This window comes from Maniola hyperantus, chromosome 5, assembly GCF_902806685.2.
Source record: "Maniola hyperantus chromosome 5, iAphHyp1.2, whole genome shotgun sequence".
NCBI lineage: Eukaryota > Metazoa > Arthropoda > Insecta > Lepidoptera > Nymphalidae > Maniola > Maniola hyperantus.
The window spans coordinates 13071338-13087493 of NC_048540.1; the positions used below are offsets into that span (position 1 = coordinate 13071338).

The window sequence follows — 16156 nt, forward strand, 5'->3', positions numbered from 1 at the left end:
TAGTATTTTTTTAAAATGTGTTCCTTCCTTTTTTCCTCCAACATGGCGGTCGGAGACTTTTGTGGGTCGGTATTACTATGAAGGGTTTTTATTCATTTTTCGTTTAACTGTAATTTATTTTTATTTGGGGATTGTTACATTGAACAAAGCTACATACATCTTAATTAATTATTTTCTTAGCTTATAGTAATCTGGTAAGTATGTACAAAACTATTTTTTTTAAATATTTTTTGTTTCTTTTTAGGGTTCCGTACCTCAAAAGGAAAAACGGAACCCTTATAGGATCACTTTGTTGTCTGTCTGTCTGTCAAGAAACTTACAGGGTACTTCCCGTTGACCTAGAATCATGAAATTTGACAGGTAGGTAGGTATTATAGCTGACATTTAGGAAAAAATCTGAAAAACGAGAATTTAGGGTTAGATCACACAAAAAAATTAAATTGTGGCCATGAACTAATAATTAGTATTTTCAACTTTCGAAGTGAGTGACTATATCAAGTGGGGTATCATATGAAAGGTTCACCTGTACATTCTAAAACAGATTTTTATTTATTTTTATGCATCATAGTTTTTGAATTATCGTGCAAAATGTCGAAAAAATACGACTGTAGTACGGAACCCTCATTGCGCGAGCCTGACTCGCACTTGGCCGGTTTATTTTTTTATTTATATTCTTTTTTATGCATTTTAGACATACTTCCATAATCTAGTAGCCTATGACCTATACGTATTACGTTATAATATTATGTACATAATGTAACTATAGGTATAACCACTATTATTACTAATTATTATGTTTTTCTTCACAGGCAGTAGTGATGTACGCGTCCACATACGTCCTGGTAGCCCTCAGTATCGACAGATGCGATGCCATCACCAATCCTATGAATTTTTCAAGAAGTTGTGAGTATTTTTTCATTTTTCTTCAGTTCTTAAAAGTTTGCTCCTAAAAATAGTACATTATGGTACAAGTGAGTCGCTACTTACCGCTGAGGCACCATTGAGACCCGAGCGGAGGTGAGGGTCTTAAGATAGCCGAGGACGGTAATCATCAATACACACGTGTATCATACGTTTTTCAACGCACTTGTGAAGAAAATAATACTAAAAATGTATTTGTACCTACTATTGAACACGATCTTTTTGTATCGAAACTTTCTTAAGAACAAAGCAACTCAACCAATAAAATAAAAAAACTCTATAACTCACTTGTGAATAATAGCAATGAAAAAGTCACAGTTTGATTATAGTGTCATTGAACTTTTTTAAGAACAAAGCAACTCAACCAATAAAATAAGAAAAACTCTATAACTCACTTGTGAATAATAGCAATGACAAAGTGACAGTTTGATTAAAGGTGTCATTATGTACCTAACTGCGGTGAAATTAGAGCCACTTTAGGAGCAAGTGTGTTGAAAAATATATTACACAGTCAAAGATTATGTAAAAGATAAAAGAGCGTAGATTTGACTCGCTTGCTCCAGTAATGCGGTTTACTTATATCAACACTGTAATTACTTATAATAATAACATTGTTCTAAATATAAATACATGGCATAGTAATATTTGAAAAGAGCAACAGCTGAATTTCTTGCTTGCTCTCGGTAGGAATGGCATTTTTAATCAGTTAATGATTCAAAAGCATTTGTAAATATTTATATTTGAATACATACCTAATCTTTCTTTACCTATTTCTATATTATTGGCTTATAGACTAAACCCTAATTATTTATCTTTGAAAAAAATGGCAAATTATTGTTTCTCATATTATAATAAATAAATAAATAAGCCTACCTCTAATTTTTTTTTTCATATACCTACACCATAATAATATACATAGATTGACTTAGATTATGGACACGCGACGAAAGCTCATTTATCAAAATCTAATGAGCAGTGGGGATATTAGAGGGAACGGATGAATAAACAAAGATATGGACATGCACATAGACGGCTAACCTCATGATTTTCCCGCTGTCAAGTAAACATCATCAATCTTCAACGAAATTGAATAGTGAGGTAGTTCTATCTAGTCTATACTACCTACTACCTACGATGTAAGTTTAAAAATGATAGACTGTCATACAAACTTCCATCCCCCATTTACCCCGCTTAGGGGTAGAATTTCAAAAAAATCCTTTCTTAGTGGATACCTACTCTTTACAAAGAACACACCCTCCAAAATGTCTCTAGGATTAATAGTTTAGGCTGTGCGTTGATATATTATAAGTCAGTCATTCAGTCAGTCAGTACAGGATTGGATATTATATATTTGTAACTAGCGACCCGCCCCGGCTTCGCATGGGTGCAATGTTGATACTAATGTGGTGTCAATGAGGAGTGATTAATAATAATCCATACTTCCATTTTGAAAATCATAAAATCGATTATTGTGAGCTAACCTTAAAAGATATGTTATGCTATCGCGGACTTTCTTGTAGAACTTTTTAAGAGAAACAATTTTACCATACGTTGTTTCGTTGAACATTTAGGCAGCGCACGCCTGGGAAACTCTCAAATGAGAGGATTTTTTCCGACCTAATTCATATTATTTCAATTTCCCTAGGGATCTCTAATTTTTTGAGAATTAAACTATACCTATAAACCTTTCCGTTGAATCATTCTATATATTGGTGAAAACCGCATTAAAATCCGTTGCGTAGTTTAAAAGATCTACGCGTTCATACATACATACAGACAGCGGAAAGCGACTTTATTTTATACTGCTTATTATATTATACTTATGTAGAGAAGATGATCACCATCGCCGGGTCACTACAAAGCACAGCAACACACACACCTCTCAGACTGAGACGGGCTGTGGCCGCTATAAAATATCGCTACAAAATTTAAAGTCCCTGTAGGACACAACTTACAAGGCCGATGCTTAGTTATAATTTACATGATAACGCTAATATTTGCCTGAAAAAGCTTTAATTACACGAACTTCATTAAACTTATTAATTAAGACACAAATAACTCAAAATTACTTAGTAAGTATGTTTTAAGACCGTATTAAAACGAAAGAGAGAAAGTTTCCTTGAATTACATTTTAACAAGACTTTGCTGTAAATAGTAGATATAAAGCTGGTAATAAACGACGATGAGGTCCTTTAAATCATTACAAAGACGAGAACGTCGAAGTAATAAACCGATTTTTTCCCCCGGATTTTTTATATCCGTGTTTTCACGGATTCGGATCGGATGAGTGCGTGATCGCTCTTACGAGTAGGCACCTGCTTACTAATAGGATAGAATAGGATAAACCCTTATTCAAATTTAATAAATTCGTCAGAATAATTTACCCCCTGGTTCGGGATGCCGTTCCTCACGAGAAGAACCAGCTAGAAACTCGGCGGTTGCTCTGTTCAAACGTGCAATTTACAATTTCAATTTGTAAGCAATTGCAGCTCCGCCCCCTTGCTGGAGCGAGTCCAATCCACACTTTTTTATCGTTTAAGTACATAGCCTTCTTAATAATGTTAATTAACTCTGTGTTTGCCAAGGAGTCCACCATAAAAATGTTAAAATCTATCATAAAATTTAATTTAGCGTCGGAAGCGAGGCTGCAAAATTTGAAACAATTCCCAATTTTGCAGCGCATATAATATTTTGTTTAAAAACAATTTCTTATTTTGCAGCATAGAGAGTTATTTTATTTTCTAACAAATAATATTTGTTACTGCATTTTGCCAACAATTATTTACTAAACATATTTATACTATAAATACTTGTTAATGCATTTTATTAAATATTTATTAAATATATTTTATAATATTTAATAAATAGTTGGTCACAAATCAATCTCCAATCTGCACGAAACCTTATCTCACGTAGTCCAAATCCCAAGTAGACACAGAATAGCTTTTATCCCGAATACGATGTGAACAAAGCCACTGCATTAGCCTTGTGGCTTTTAAGCCTCTTACTAGTTAGGTGGGAATTTCCTGGAGGCACAAAAAATCGTCTGGTATTCTCGAGCATGAATTTCCTACTTTTGAAGAAGTATTTTTTTCTTCTTCAAAAGTAGAATGAGCAGGCTCACTGTGAGACTAGGCACAGATTTTTCATTTTTATATTCTTTATTTTTATTATGATAGTAGGTACTTACAACGGTCTACGGCGTCCGCGTCAGTGTGAACGTGAAGTCATACTGCATTTTTCGTTCACACTATGCTGATAATACGCTATTCTGTAAGTTATTCTTTTCAGGTCAATAACTGACCTAAAGAGAAGAATCTGTCTGTAATAGATTAACAGATAATCTTTGATGATGAAAAACGATGTAAAAATCTTTTTTATAAATTATAATAATATTATATCAGTTTGGGTTTAATTTTACCATTCTTATTGGGTTTTTTTTTCAGGGAACCGAGCGAGGGCTCTCATTGTGGCAGCCTGGGTGATAAGCACTGTGTTCTCTATTCCGATACTTGTATTGTATGAAATAAAGGAAGTACAAGGTAAGTTAAAGCAGTTCTTTCTACACGCGACACGTCGAGATGGCAATTGGGGTGGGGACGCCCCGCACACCCGCACAGTCCCCGCGCTAACTCGGTGCGAGATAGCGAGGATAACGTGCGGGTGTGCGAGGCGTCGTCCCCCCGCCTCATACCTCGATTGCTATTTCAACCTGTCTCGTGTTATACCTTTTTGTAGTTTTCTTTTCTCTTGATACGCAATCAGGAACTGTTTGATTACAGAACGGCTCAATCAGCGTAATCTTGATTTTGTCTTACCGAAAATGTTCAATTTTAACTAGGTAACATTTATTATTTGACTTTGATCTAGAAATGGTAGATATATGGAGTACAAGTATACCTAATGTTAGGATTTACCCCTTCCTTTAAGGTGACGCAGGACGCTCGACCAAACCTATTTGCTTTTCACTTGACATTGTATGAGAAAGGTGAGAGGCACGATGATTTTCAGCGAAATCAAGGGTTTAGGAAAAGTATTTTTGAGAAAAAACTACTGAGTTTGTGTTTGCAAAGTATAGTTATTTCAACTAATGAATAAATAAACTATGTCTAATGTTAAATTTCTTTAGAATTTTCATACTCCTAATCTTACTTATTTACGCCCAAAGTTGTCATAAATTTAGTGTTAAAATATGAATCTCTTGAGGCTCGTAACTTTAAAATCAATATTATTTTCAATGTTTAATATATCAATAAACCTAGATAATGACGAGATAAATCGACTTAATACTTAGTTTTGAGCGTACAATATCAAATAATGTAGTAATTACCCTCCTACGTTTGTATGAAGAAAGCTCCGTCCTGAGCCCTCTTAACTTTTTAGATGTTTCTGGTATTTGGGCAGATTTTTTAAGATTTTTTGAACTTATTGGGAGTTCATCATACTAATTATAATTAATATTAGTGAACGTTTGTAATTTGTATCTATTTTATGTTTGTAACTCCTTCGCGCCACTATAACTGAATTGATGAAATTTGGAAATACCCTGACTATGCTTCGTTTTATTCCAGAAAATCAAGAAGTTTCCATGGGATTTTTAAAAAGTCGCGTGCATCAGCTAATAAAATATCAACTTTTGCGTTACAGAATTATGATATTCTATTTTGAGTTGAGAATTAAGATAAATTATACCATAACCGCCTGATGGCGATTTGCAGGAGGCCGCTGGATTCAGGCGGCGCAAGACCGTGGCGTGTGACCCTACAAGAGACCTATGTCCAGTAGTGGACGTCTATCGGTTGTTCATGATGATGATGATAGTGATCGCAAAACCAAACGATAAATATTTCCTTAACGTAAAATTCTTCAATGTTTCAGGGCAGCTTCAATGCTGGATAGATTTAGGGACAGCGCGCGGATGGCAGATCTGGATGACGTTAGTGTCAATCATGATCTTCGTACTCCCCGCGCTAACCATCGCTGCGTGCTACGCGGTTATAGTACTGACTATATGGACCAAGAGCAAAGCGGTGGTCATGAGCCCGCCCATGAACAATAAAAGAGGGAAGATGAGAACTGGTAAGTTGATCCTCCTCCAGTGTTCTCCATGTCAGGTCTTTGTCAGCGTATATTATGATACGCTAGTTCTTTTCGCGCAAGCGATTGTTGCTTGCTACACCGTTATACTTAGTACTGATTACGATATGGACTAAGAGCAAAGTCAGAGGCATCTCTCTTGTGGCGCCCGTGTGCAACCAGTACCCTGGCGCCCTCTAGTCTAGTAGGAGCAGGGTCAAAATGGAATACTAACAGTCATATTTTCAAACGGAAATTCAGATGCAAATGGTGCAATTTTAAATGATGATTTTAAATGATGACGGCGTCGGCCATAACACGAGCGCAGGGTCTTTGAGAGCGCCGACATCGACGCATCTTTGGAGGTGTCGCATTAGAGGGCGCCCCCTTAGACCCGGCGCCCGTGTGCACCGCACACCCTGCACCATAGGTAAAGACGCCTCTGAGCAAAGTGATGGTGAGCCCGCTTTAAATGCAAGAGTTCCCACTGGATTTCTATATCCAAATGGATGAAATCGCGGGAATCATTCAATTAGTAATAATCATTATATAAGTCAATGGTAATAATACATATTTTTTGAAATCGAATATAAACATCTAACCTGCGAATACAAAACCTACAAAAACATTTTTGATAGGCAAAACATTGAAAGAGCCACGACAATGTGCTCCGACATGCCAGGAACTTGAAGAATTACAATAAAAATGTTCAAAATTAACTTTTCCTCTTTCCAGGGCAGGTGGAATGCGACCCAGATTCAAGGCGCGCCAGCTCTAGAGGACTGATACCGAGAGCCAAAATCAAAAGCGTCAAAATGACTTTTGTTATTGTTTTCGGTGAGATCCAACTTCTTGTTTACGAATCGTTAACTGAGGAGATTATTATACAATGTATTCTCATCACTTTCTCTGTATACCTACACGAAGAGTTGAATCATGTACCAGTGCACTGAGTTTTCACATTGAAAACGTGACAGCTGAGTTATGTTTATCTCCCCAAATTGTAGAGACATGATCATCATCAACCTATAATTCACTGCTGGACATACGAGGTGTCTTGTAGACTTCCACAGCCACGGTCTTGCGTCGTCTGAATCTAGTGGCTCCCTGCGACTAGTCTGATGTCGTCCGTCCACCTAGTGGGGGTTCTTCCAACGCTGCGTCTTTCGGTATGAGATCGCCATTCCAGCACCTTGAGACCCCAACGTCTATCGATTTTACGAACTATGTGCTCTGCCCATTGCCACTTCAGCTTCGCAACCTACCTTAGCTACGTCGGTTACTTCAGTTCTCCTATGGATTTCCTTATTTCTGATTTGATCACGTAGAGAAACTCCAACAATATTTATGCGACCACGCTATTACTCGTAGGTGAACTGCTTGACTTGGGCTGAGTTGCGGGAGTTATCATAAAAATCAACTAATTTAATCGCATTGCTGTTACTCCCGCAACCCGCATCCTATACCACGAGTCATCTCAGTCAAGTGACACACAGGTCTAAGTAGGTATTGTCCGCGATAGGTTGAGCAATCGGTGTACGGATTGCCATTTTGATCTGTCGCGTATAGTTGCATGATAGATTTAGTACCTAGAAGGCGACGCACACAATACCTATTATAAACATAATATTGTTATTTAGCTTGAAATTGGAAAGTAACACATAAATGCCTTTGGATTAGTATTAGTGCCTGTGCATCACTATTTTGCCGAGTTTCTTGCTGCATCTTCGCGGTAGAAAAGACATTCTAAATCAATGGTAGATTCTTTTGCCGTTTCAAAAGCACTTGTAAAAGTTTATTTGGGTAAAAAATCGGTATTTCTATCTCAAATAAACGGAATAAAAGCATTCTCCGTATTATGAAAAATTAAAAACGAAAAAAATAACAGATTAATAATAAAAATCTTTCATCTGTGGACTGATGTAACGAATTCAGCGCAAAACAAACATTCTCGCGGAGCATTTCACACAACGACCGACCTCAATCCGGTTCAAGATCAAACATATTTATAGATTTCATAGACGTTAACCTCAACTTCCTGACTGAAAGTACAGTTTAACAATCATACAGTTGGGTCGTTTTTAGGCGCTACAGTTTTGACCAACTGGTCGTAGATTAGACGTAGTTCTCATTTGACTTGACAATCCATCTCCAATCGTACTTACTACTTGATATTTCTCGATAGTTCCAAATCCTACCTGCAATCAGCAAATAAATGATTTGATTTGATTTGTTTTGATTCCATCGTAGCCTTATTTTAGATCTATCCATCATCATCACCATGTTCCATCCATCATCATCATCCATCATCATCATCCATCCATCCATCCATCATTATGCTGGATATTATTGCAATGATATGATGTTGGGTATCATTGGAATGATATGATTATAACTTTTGCTACTATTGCGTACTTACTAACTTCTTAACTCCAGCATAATGAACCGGCCGAATGACATAAAAACGCAATAGCACAACCCGGCAATCAAACTCAGGACTTGGTCATCCACAGTCGAGTGTGCTGACCAGTGGACAGTGTCAGTTACAACTCAATAAAAATGCGAGTGATAACCTTATCTCAGCAGCTGGATGATGTCAGCAGCAGTCGCATTTTACGACTGCTCTTGTGGACGGTATTGCTATCACTGTAATTCATAATAAGTGTGCCAAGCGGCGAGTAAGGCGTCTTTTACCCTACTGTATGATTGCTAAACCATGTTGATACATTAAACACATCTGCTAATTTGACAGCATGTTTATTATACTCATTCTCCTTTTCACTAATGTCAACGCCAGACGCCTACGCCGGTAAAAATTAGGAGCACATGAAAATGTGGTAATAATGATTATTATTATTATCTATGTATATTTTATTTCAACCCAATTAAATATGTAATCTTGCGCGGCCTTATAACATTTAATTGTTGCTCATTAGTTAGTAACATATTACCTACATCTAAGTTTTGTTCAGCGTTACAGTCTAATGTATAATAGTTACAGAAAAATTATGTTTTAAAAGTATAGGACTTTTACAAAATATATGATTTTTTTGGGATTTTTTCACGTTTTTTTTGGTGTTATCATATCAGTAATCATCAGTACTATCGCCTGTATTGGGAGCGTTCTGGTTACATCCTGTAGGCTGTATTATTTTTAATCAAGCTCTATTTTAAATTCCAGTGTTCGTACTCTGCTGGTCGCCATACATCGTGTTCGACCTACTACAAGTATACCATCAGATACCGACGACGCAGATGAACATTGCCATCGCGACCCTCATACAGAGCCTTGCGCCGTTGAACTCCGCTGCGAACCCTTTGATATGCTGCATGTTCTCCCCGCACATTTATGCTAGTCTAAAGTAAGTTTCAACAACCCACATCTAAATATATGTCGCGAACATAAGCTAACATAACATCGTCTGCGTGGACTACACAAATTTCGAACCCGTTTTACCTCTTTTGGATTTATAGAAAAGCTGACTGACTGACTAATCTATCAACGCACAGCTCAAACTAGTGGACGGATCGTGCTGAAAGGCATGCAGATAGCTATTAATATGACGTAGACATCCGCTATAGTGCGGTCCGGCCTTAAGAGTACCTACAACAAGCAACCTCATCGCTATAACTGCGAGCGATAGAAGAATTTTTAAAGGTTCCATTTTCAAAAAAAATCTAGGATGAGATTTTTTTAACTGGTTCATGTTTGCTTTAATATTTCCAGACGAGTGCCCCCGTACCGCTGGTTCTGGTGCGGCACGCAGCGCAAGCGACACGTGCGGGGAACCGCGCGGTCGCGCTCCGACTCCACCGGACACTCGGACCTCCTGAGTTCCACTCACGCGAGGCGGTCGCATTCTGTTGCTATGGTAATACTTTTTGTCATTATTATAGGGTTCCTTATCTCCAGAGAAAAGGGAACACTTATAGGATCACTCAGACGATGAGTCTTATAGGTCATAAGAAAGCTCAGAGTAACTCAGCGGGCGATGGAGAGAGCCATGCTTGGAGTTTCTCTACGTGATCAAATCAGAAATGAGGAGATCCGTAGGAGAACTAGAGTTACCGACATAGTTCAACGGGTTGCGCAGCTGAAGTGGCAATGGGCACGGCACATAGTTCGTACAACCGATAGACTTTGGGGTCCCAAGGTGCTTGAATAGTGACCTCGTACCGGAAGACGCAGTGTTGGAAGACCCCCCCACTAGGTGGATGAACGATATCAGACGAGTCGCAGGGAGTTGCTGGATTTAGGCGGCGCAAGACTGGCGTGTGGAAGTCCCTACAAGAGACCTATGTCCAGCTGTGGACGTCTATCGGTTGATGATGATGATGATAGGACTTTGTTGTCTGACCTTTCAGTTTCAGTCGAAGTTTTCAGTCTGCCCCTTGACCGTTGAGCAATAGAGCCTCATAAGTTTTTCTTTTATTTGCAGATATTAAACCGCACTCGCGGCAACAGCATATCGCGATCACAAGACGCACGCCGCACGCACCACGTGACGCTGCCGCTACGCGACTGACGTCAGCCCGAGCTGACGTCTGACGTCATGCTGTAAACCGATACACGCTACACTTTACAAATGGCAAAACTATCAAACGTTTAACTAAACCAACGACACAGTTGTTAGCATTGTGGCTAACTCCGTTGTACGCATTCTCTAAACTAAACTAATATACTTACGTCGAAATCTATTTCCCTTTCATAATTTTGCTTGCGGAAAAAGATAGCACTAGATTTGGACCTGTTAATTTAGTTTAGTTTAGAGATTGTGTACGGCCCTGTTGATTTCCTAGAATTGCAGTACCTACTATCACATAGGGACGTAGAAACGCTTTTCTGGAAACCATGAATTCATTATGGGTTCTTTACATGTTATACGTTATCATCTGTTGTATGATTAGCACAAGCTATAGAGATTCCCCATACAGTTGATTGACGGAGCCATCTACAGTGCGACAAGGCTATCTTGGCGCGTGGCAAAAATCGGAACTAACATTGCCCTTTGTTCTTGTTTGAATATTCTAAGCCTTGATTCTCCAACAGCGCCCCCTGTCAATGTCATTCAAGCCAAAAGAGCCATGTCGCACTGTAGGGCGATTGTCTAAAACCTGCATCAATCATTATTACAATCTCAATTGTTCTGATTAGCTAAATTTGTGGCCAATAGTGAGCGAGCAGAGATGATTGCGATCGTGACATTGTAGCTGTCAAACAACCGCGGTAGGGCCACTGGACACTATACTCTATGCACGGAGAGAAGTTAGTAGGTATAGAGCTCTCTCGGTTACGTAATCCCAAACAAATGACAAAGATAAAAACTGGCCACTCAAAATGGTTAACGCCCACTGAGTTTTTGTTTGTGTCATTTGTATGGGAATACGTAACAGAGAGAACCCTATACTTAATTCTCTCCGTGGACAGATCAGTCTTGTGTGGCAGTAGGGACAAAATTTGGAAAAGATTATACCAACGGATGGAAGTAAGTGGAACAAACTGCAATAATTTTGGTTCTAACCAACGGACCAGACGGATAATCAGTACAGTTGTTGTTACATGTTGCGGGAAGGCTTCTGACATAGTACCGTCAACGTACGATAGACGACGCGTGAATGGCATTGCAATGCATGCCGGGCAATAGCTCTAATTTCAAAACGTTTATAATAACAAACCTAGCCATGTACCGAGAGACTAATCCACACTAATATTATACGAAAGTGTGTGTCTGTCCGTTTGAGGTACAGAGATAGCTTGAATCCCGCAGCCGAACATAGGCTACTTTTTATCCCAGAAAATCATAGAGATCCCATGAGATTTTTAAAAACCTAAATCCACGCGGATGCTCTCGAGGATCATCGAGAGATAAAAAATATAGGTTTAATGACAATACGCTTAGCTTTAATAAAAGAAATAAAAGAAAACCGATTTTTCTCAACGATCAAAACTGCTGTAGGTAAGTGTAGCGTGGATCTCTATACTTAATTATACGAGTAGGTGCATACAGTACGCGACAGGTCCATATAGCAAGCGGGGTATGAGGTGAGGCCCAGGGGGGACGCCCCGCACACCTGTACAGCCCCCGCACTAGCCTCGTGCGGGATAGCGCGGGTGACTTGCGGGTTGACATATCGACCTGTCGCGTACTATAATAGAACTTCTTTAGGTACACTATGTAGGTAGTACATAGTGTATATAAAGAACTGTTAGTATAATAAATAATTTATTATGTATATTTACCTCTGTAATAATATAGGGTATTTATACTGTCTAATATAGGTAATTAGTATTACGGTTATGGATCTCTTGCCAAAAATATTTTGTATGCATTGTAAATTTGCACCAATTTAATATTATAAAGTTTGTATACCTACTTAATAAATATAAGATGATATATTTTGTAATTTTGAGAGAATATATTTTTTAAAGTCGAAAGTGTCACAAATCTTGTACAAATAATAATTATCTATAGGTATAAGAAATTATAAAATTAAAATATTATATTAAACTGAAATATACTTAAAAAACCTTTGGTACCTCTGTTTGCGATTTGCGATAATTAAGGCGATATTATATTGCGAAGTTTCGAGTGTTTGTGAGATACAAATATGGCGGAGAGCCGATCGAGCGGAGTGCAATGCGATGCGGGAATAATGCGTGGGAAATTGGGTAAAGGCTTATGCATAGGTACTCACAGGACGTAAGGCTTCGAGTCCACAACACTGGAGTGATCACTGCACGTCACCTTCCACTTTATTTGCGTAGAACACAGATTTTCTTCACAGCTTGCGTGGCGTAGGTTTAGTCGCGGGCATGCATGCCGTTTGTTTCAAGATGGGTCAGTAAACGCCCGGCGCGTATGAGTTCAGATTGCAACTAACTGCGTGTGCGATTCTTTTTTGTAGATGCGAAGTGAAAGGAAGTAATTAGGAATGTAATGCGATAGGAAATGTGTATTTATAAGGAGCGTGAGGGAGAAGGTAGTAGGTGTTGGTTTGGCGCGTACATAGCCCCCGCCCTTGGACGGCTGTTCCAAGAAAACACTATTAAACAAAGAGTACAAAAAAATAGCTCAAAATATCCATCATTCGGATAGCGATTAACTAGCGTGAATTTACTTATCTAAGAGAAAATATAATAGAAATTATAACTAACAAATATAAACTAATTATTAAATTCAACAGGAAGTGGGCATAGGCGAACTACAGGTCGTTCGAGTGTACCATTTTTTGTTCTAACTAAAGCGACTCGTATACGGCCATCAGGGCCTGGAAAGATTTTCTCAATTTTGCCTAACCTGTAGTGTTTGTAAGTATTCTTCTCGCCAGCGTTTCCAATAAGGTGTTATAAATTTACCTAATAACGAGAAGTGCGAAATTAAATGCGAGCGTTTATTAATAATAATAACTAATATAAAGCTTAATACTAATTTTATGCGTTGTAATAGCCTGTTTTTACATTTCAAGGTTGTTGCGAGTTCAAAAGAGTAAATCTTTTGAAGCGAATGACTTATCAAGAACTCTGCGACATTTAAATTATGAGCGGTTACTAAACCGTGCGTAAGCGAGCATATTATAAGCGAATGAATTACTAATTCTGCGGTCTTTAAACCATCAGTGGGCTTAAAACCATGCGTAAGAAAGCGTATTATAAGCGAGTGAATTGTAAACGAGTGAATTACAAACAATTCTGCAGCATTTAAACCATCAGTGGGTTTTAAACTGCGCGCAAGCGAGCGAATTATAAGCGAGTGAATTATAAACAATTCTGCAGTATTTAAACCATCAGTGGGTTTTAAACTGCGCGTAAGCGAGCGAATTATAAGCGAGTGAATTATAAACAATTCTGCAGTATTCGAACCAATAATGGGTTCGAACCGCGCGTAATTAAGTGTTTACAATAGTGTAAAATATAAACAAATGTGCGTAGCACTTTTGTCCAAGAGGACGTGCATTCAGCGATAGCCAATGTAAGAGGCCTTTCTGGTATGACAGTATTAAATACGACCGTTTGAGACTCAGACAAATTATTTAAATTTGGAGTGCATTGTTTAACGGGCTTACAGCTTTCGTGCATCCAAGGAGGACCGCTAAACCATAACGGATGAGAAGCGAGTTGAGCGGGAGTTAAACCACGAGACAAATAGTTGCTTGGGTTTTCTTTGCCAGAAACGTTAAAGAAGTTTACCGGGGCTAAATTATTTTGGATTTTTAATACCCGATTAGCGATGAATCCGTTTAGTTTATGCAGGCTAGAATTTATCCGATTGAGAGCGACTGATGAGTCTAAAAATAAGTATGTGCGGGCAATAGTAACGCGAGAACCATAATTTGTCAACACAGCGCGTACCAACTTAGAAAGCAAATAAGCTGCACATAGTTCTAAGCGAGCGAGCGATACTGGTTTAACTGGTTTAACCTTTCCAAGAACGTCAAACGATCAATGACTGATAGCATGTTGCGGTTAGTGCATTTCATTTCTTTAGGAGCAAAGTCAAAGGTAAACCAATCTTTGTGAGGCTCCCACTTAACCCCTAAAACCTTCTGACTTGATTCGGGTTCAAAGCTAGTAGCGAGCGATGGATGCAAAAGTTCTTTGGGGTAATGTTCAAGAAATTTAGAGGAATTGCTCGACCAATTTAGTAAATCGAAGCAACCTGCGGAGAACATTGCTGATAATTGGTCAGCCAAGTTGACTGCGTCTTCCACCGTGTGCGTTGAATATATGACGTCATCCATGTGAAATTTACCTGCCTTTATTACGGCTGCAGCTAAAGGGTAGTTTTCACCTTCATCTTCAGCTAGCTGTTTTAAAGCGCGAAGCGCAAGAAAAGGACTTGAAGCGAGGCCAAAGCATACGCGTTTAAATTCAAATAATTGTAAAGGATCGAATGAGCTGATATCATTTTCAATGGATGACGCATCCAAACCGAGTTTGACTTTAGTAGAAGCTTTATCGTCGAGTTGAATACCATGGTGCGGAATAATATATTGTAAGTCAGAGCAGTCTTTCTCTAAATATTCGTCCATAATATTATTGTAAGCGTCGCGTAAAGAAGGTGATTTTTCTAATTTGCGTTCTAAATAATTAAAGCGTTTTTCTGCGTTTAGCGAAGCGTTGCCCAATAAATTGGGATCGGACTTGAACGGCAAAGCTACAATATATCGCCCTTGCGAATCGCGTTCTGTCGTATTTTCATAAATAGCTTCGCATTCTTGTTCCTCCATACTAAGGAAGTTGCTCTTGGGGGAAGGTACCTCTTCCAATTCAAAGAGATTGCGTAAAGAATTATCTAAGCGTTCATTGGTGATAGCACATAGTGTTTGCGTTTGCGAAGGAGTAGCGGATTGCGTTAGCGGGGCTTGACCCATAATAATATATCCAAGCGTGGTTTGTAATGCGTGAGGCATACCAGGCGGCGCCGCTACGCGGCCAGATAGTAGAATTTGCGTAAACATTTGCGCGCCTAAAATCATATCAACCTTACTTGGAAGGTGATAAGTATTGTCTGCGAGTGGTACGTTTTCTAAGTAGGTGAGCAGCGACCTTTCAACTGGCGATGTAGGTAAGTGATCTGTGATTTTGTCGACAATCAACGGCGTAAGTGAATATGTTTTATCATTAAATCGTGAAAATATTGTAATACTACTTATACCCTTAATTCTACTGGACCTGCCTCCAAACCCGTTTACAACCGCGGGATAAGACATGGTCTTAGCAGTTAAATTTAAGCGTTTAACACAATCACTTGTGATATAATTATGTTGCGATGCGTTGTCTATAAGACATTTGAGTGTATACGCTGTCCCACTGGAGTCTAACGCGCGGACGCAGGCGGTTGCGAGCAAAACAGTTGTGCGCATGTGCATACTATTATGACTAAGCGAGCAAAGCGAGACTGCTGGTTGACTTTGTGAATTTGTGTCAGAAGGGTCTGCAGGTGTGCGATCACCTTTATGCCCAGAAGTCTCGGTTTGATTATCATCTCTATGGAGTAGCGTGTGATGTTTTGCTGCACAGGTATAGCAAGACTTATCCGATTGGCAGAGCCGATTTTGATGAAAAAAGGATAAGCAAGAAGTGCATCCTCGATTAGACTTCACTACATTATATCGTTCTTGCGGCGTCAATTTTAAGAACTTAGGGCAGCGGTAGTAT

The 16156-nt window shown here is 38.7% G+C and overlaps 1 protein-coding gene across 2 annotated transcripts in view; it reads left to right on the plus strand.

Moving 5' to 3' along the window:
* LOC117982360 (cardioacceleratory peptide receptor-like) overlaps window positions 1-12532 on the plus strand; it is a 113858-nt gene extending 101326 nt beyond the window's left edge. For both annotated transcript variants that reach the window (XM_034968714.2, XM_069498786.1), the window contains 7 exons: window positions 810-903; window positions 4368-4463; window positions 5800-6000; window positions 6733-6834; window positions 9179-9359; window positions 9725-9869; window positions 10437-12532. In XM_034968714.2, coding sequence (XP_034824605.1) covers window positions 810-903; window positions 4368-4463; window positions 5800-6000; window positions 6733-6834; window positions 9179-9359; window positions 9725-9869; window positions 10437-10523 — 906 coding nt within the window. In that variant the 3' untranslated portion in view covers window positions 10524-12532. The remainder of the gene's footprint in view (window positions 1-809; window positions 904-4367; window positions 4464-5799; window positions 6001-6732; window positions 6835-9178; window positions 9360-9724; window positions 9870-10436) is intronic.
* Window positions 12533-16156: the final 3624 nt, after the last annotated feature.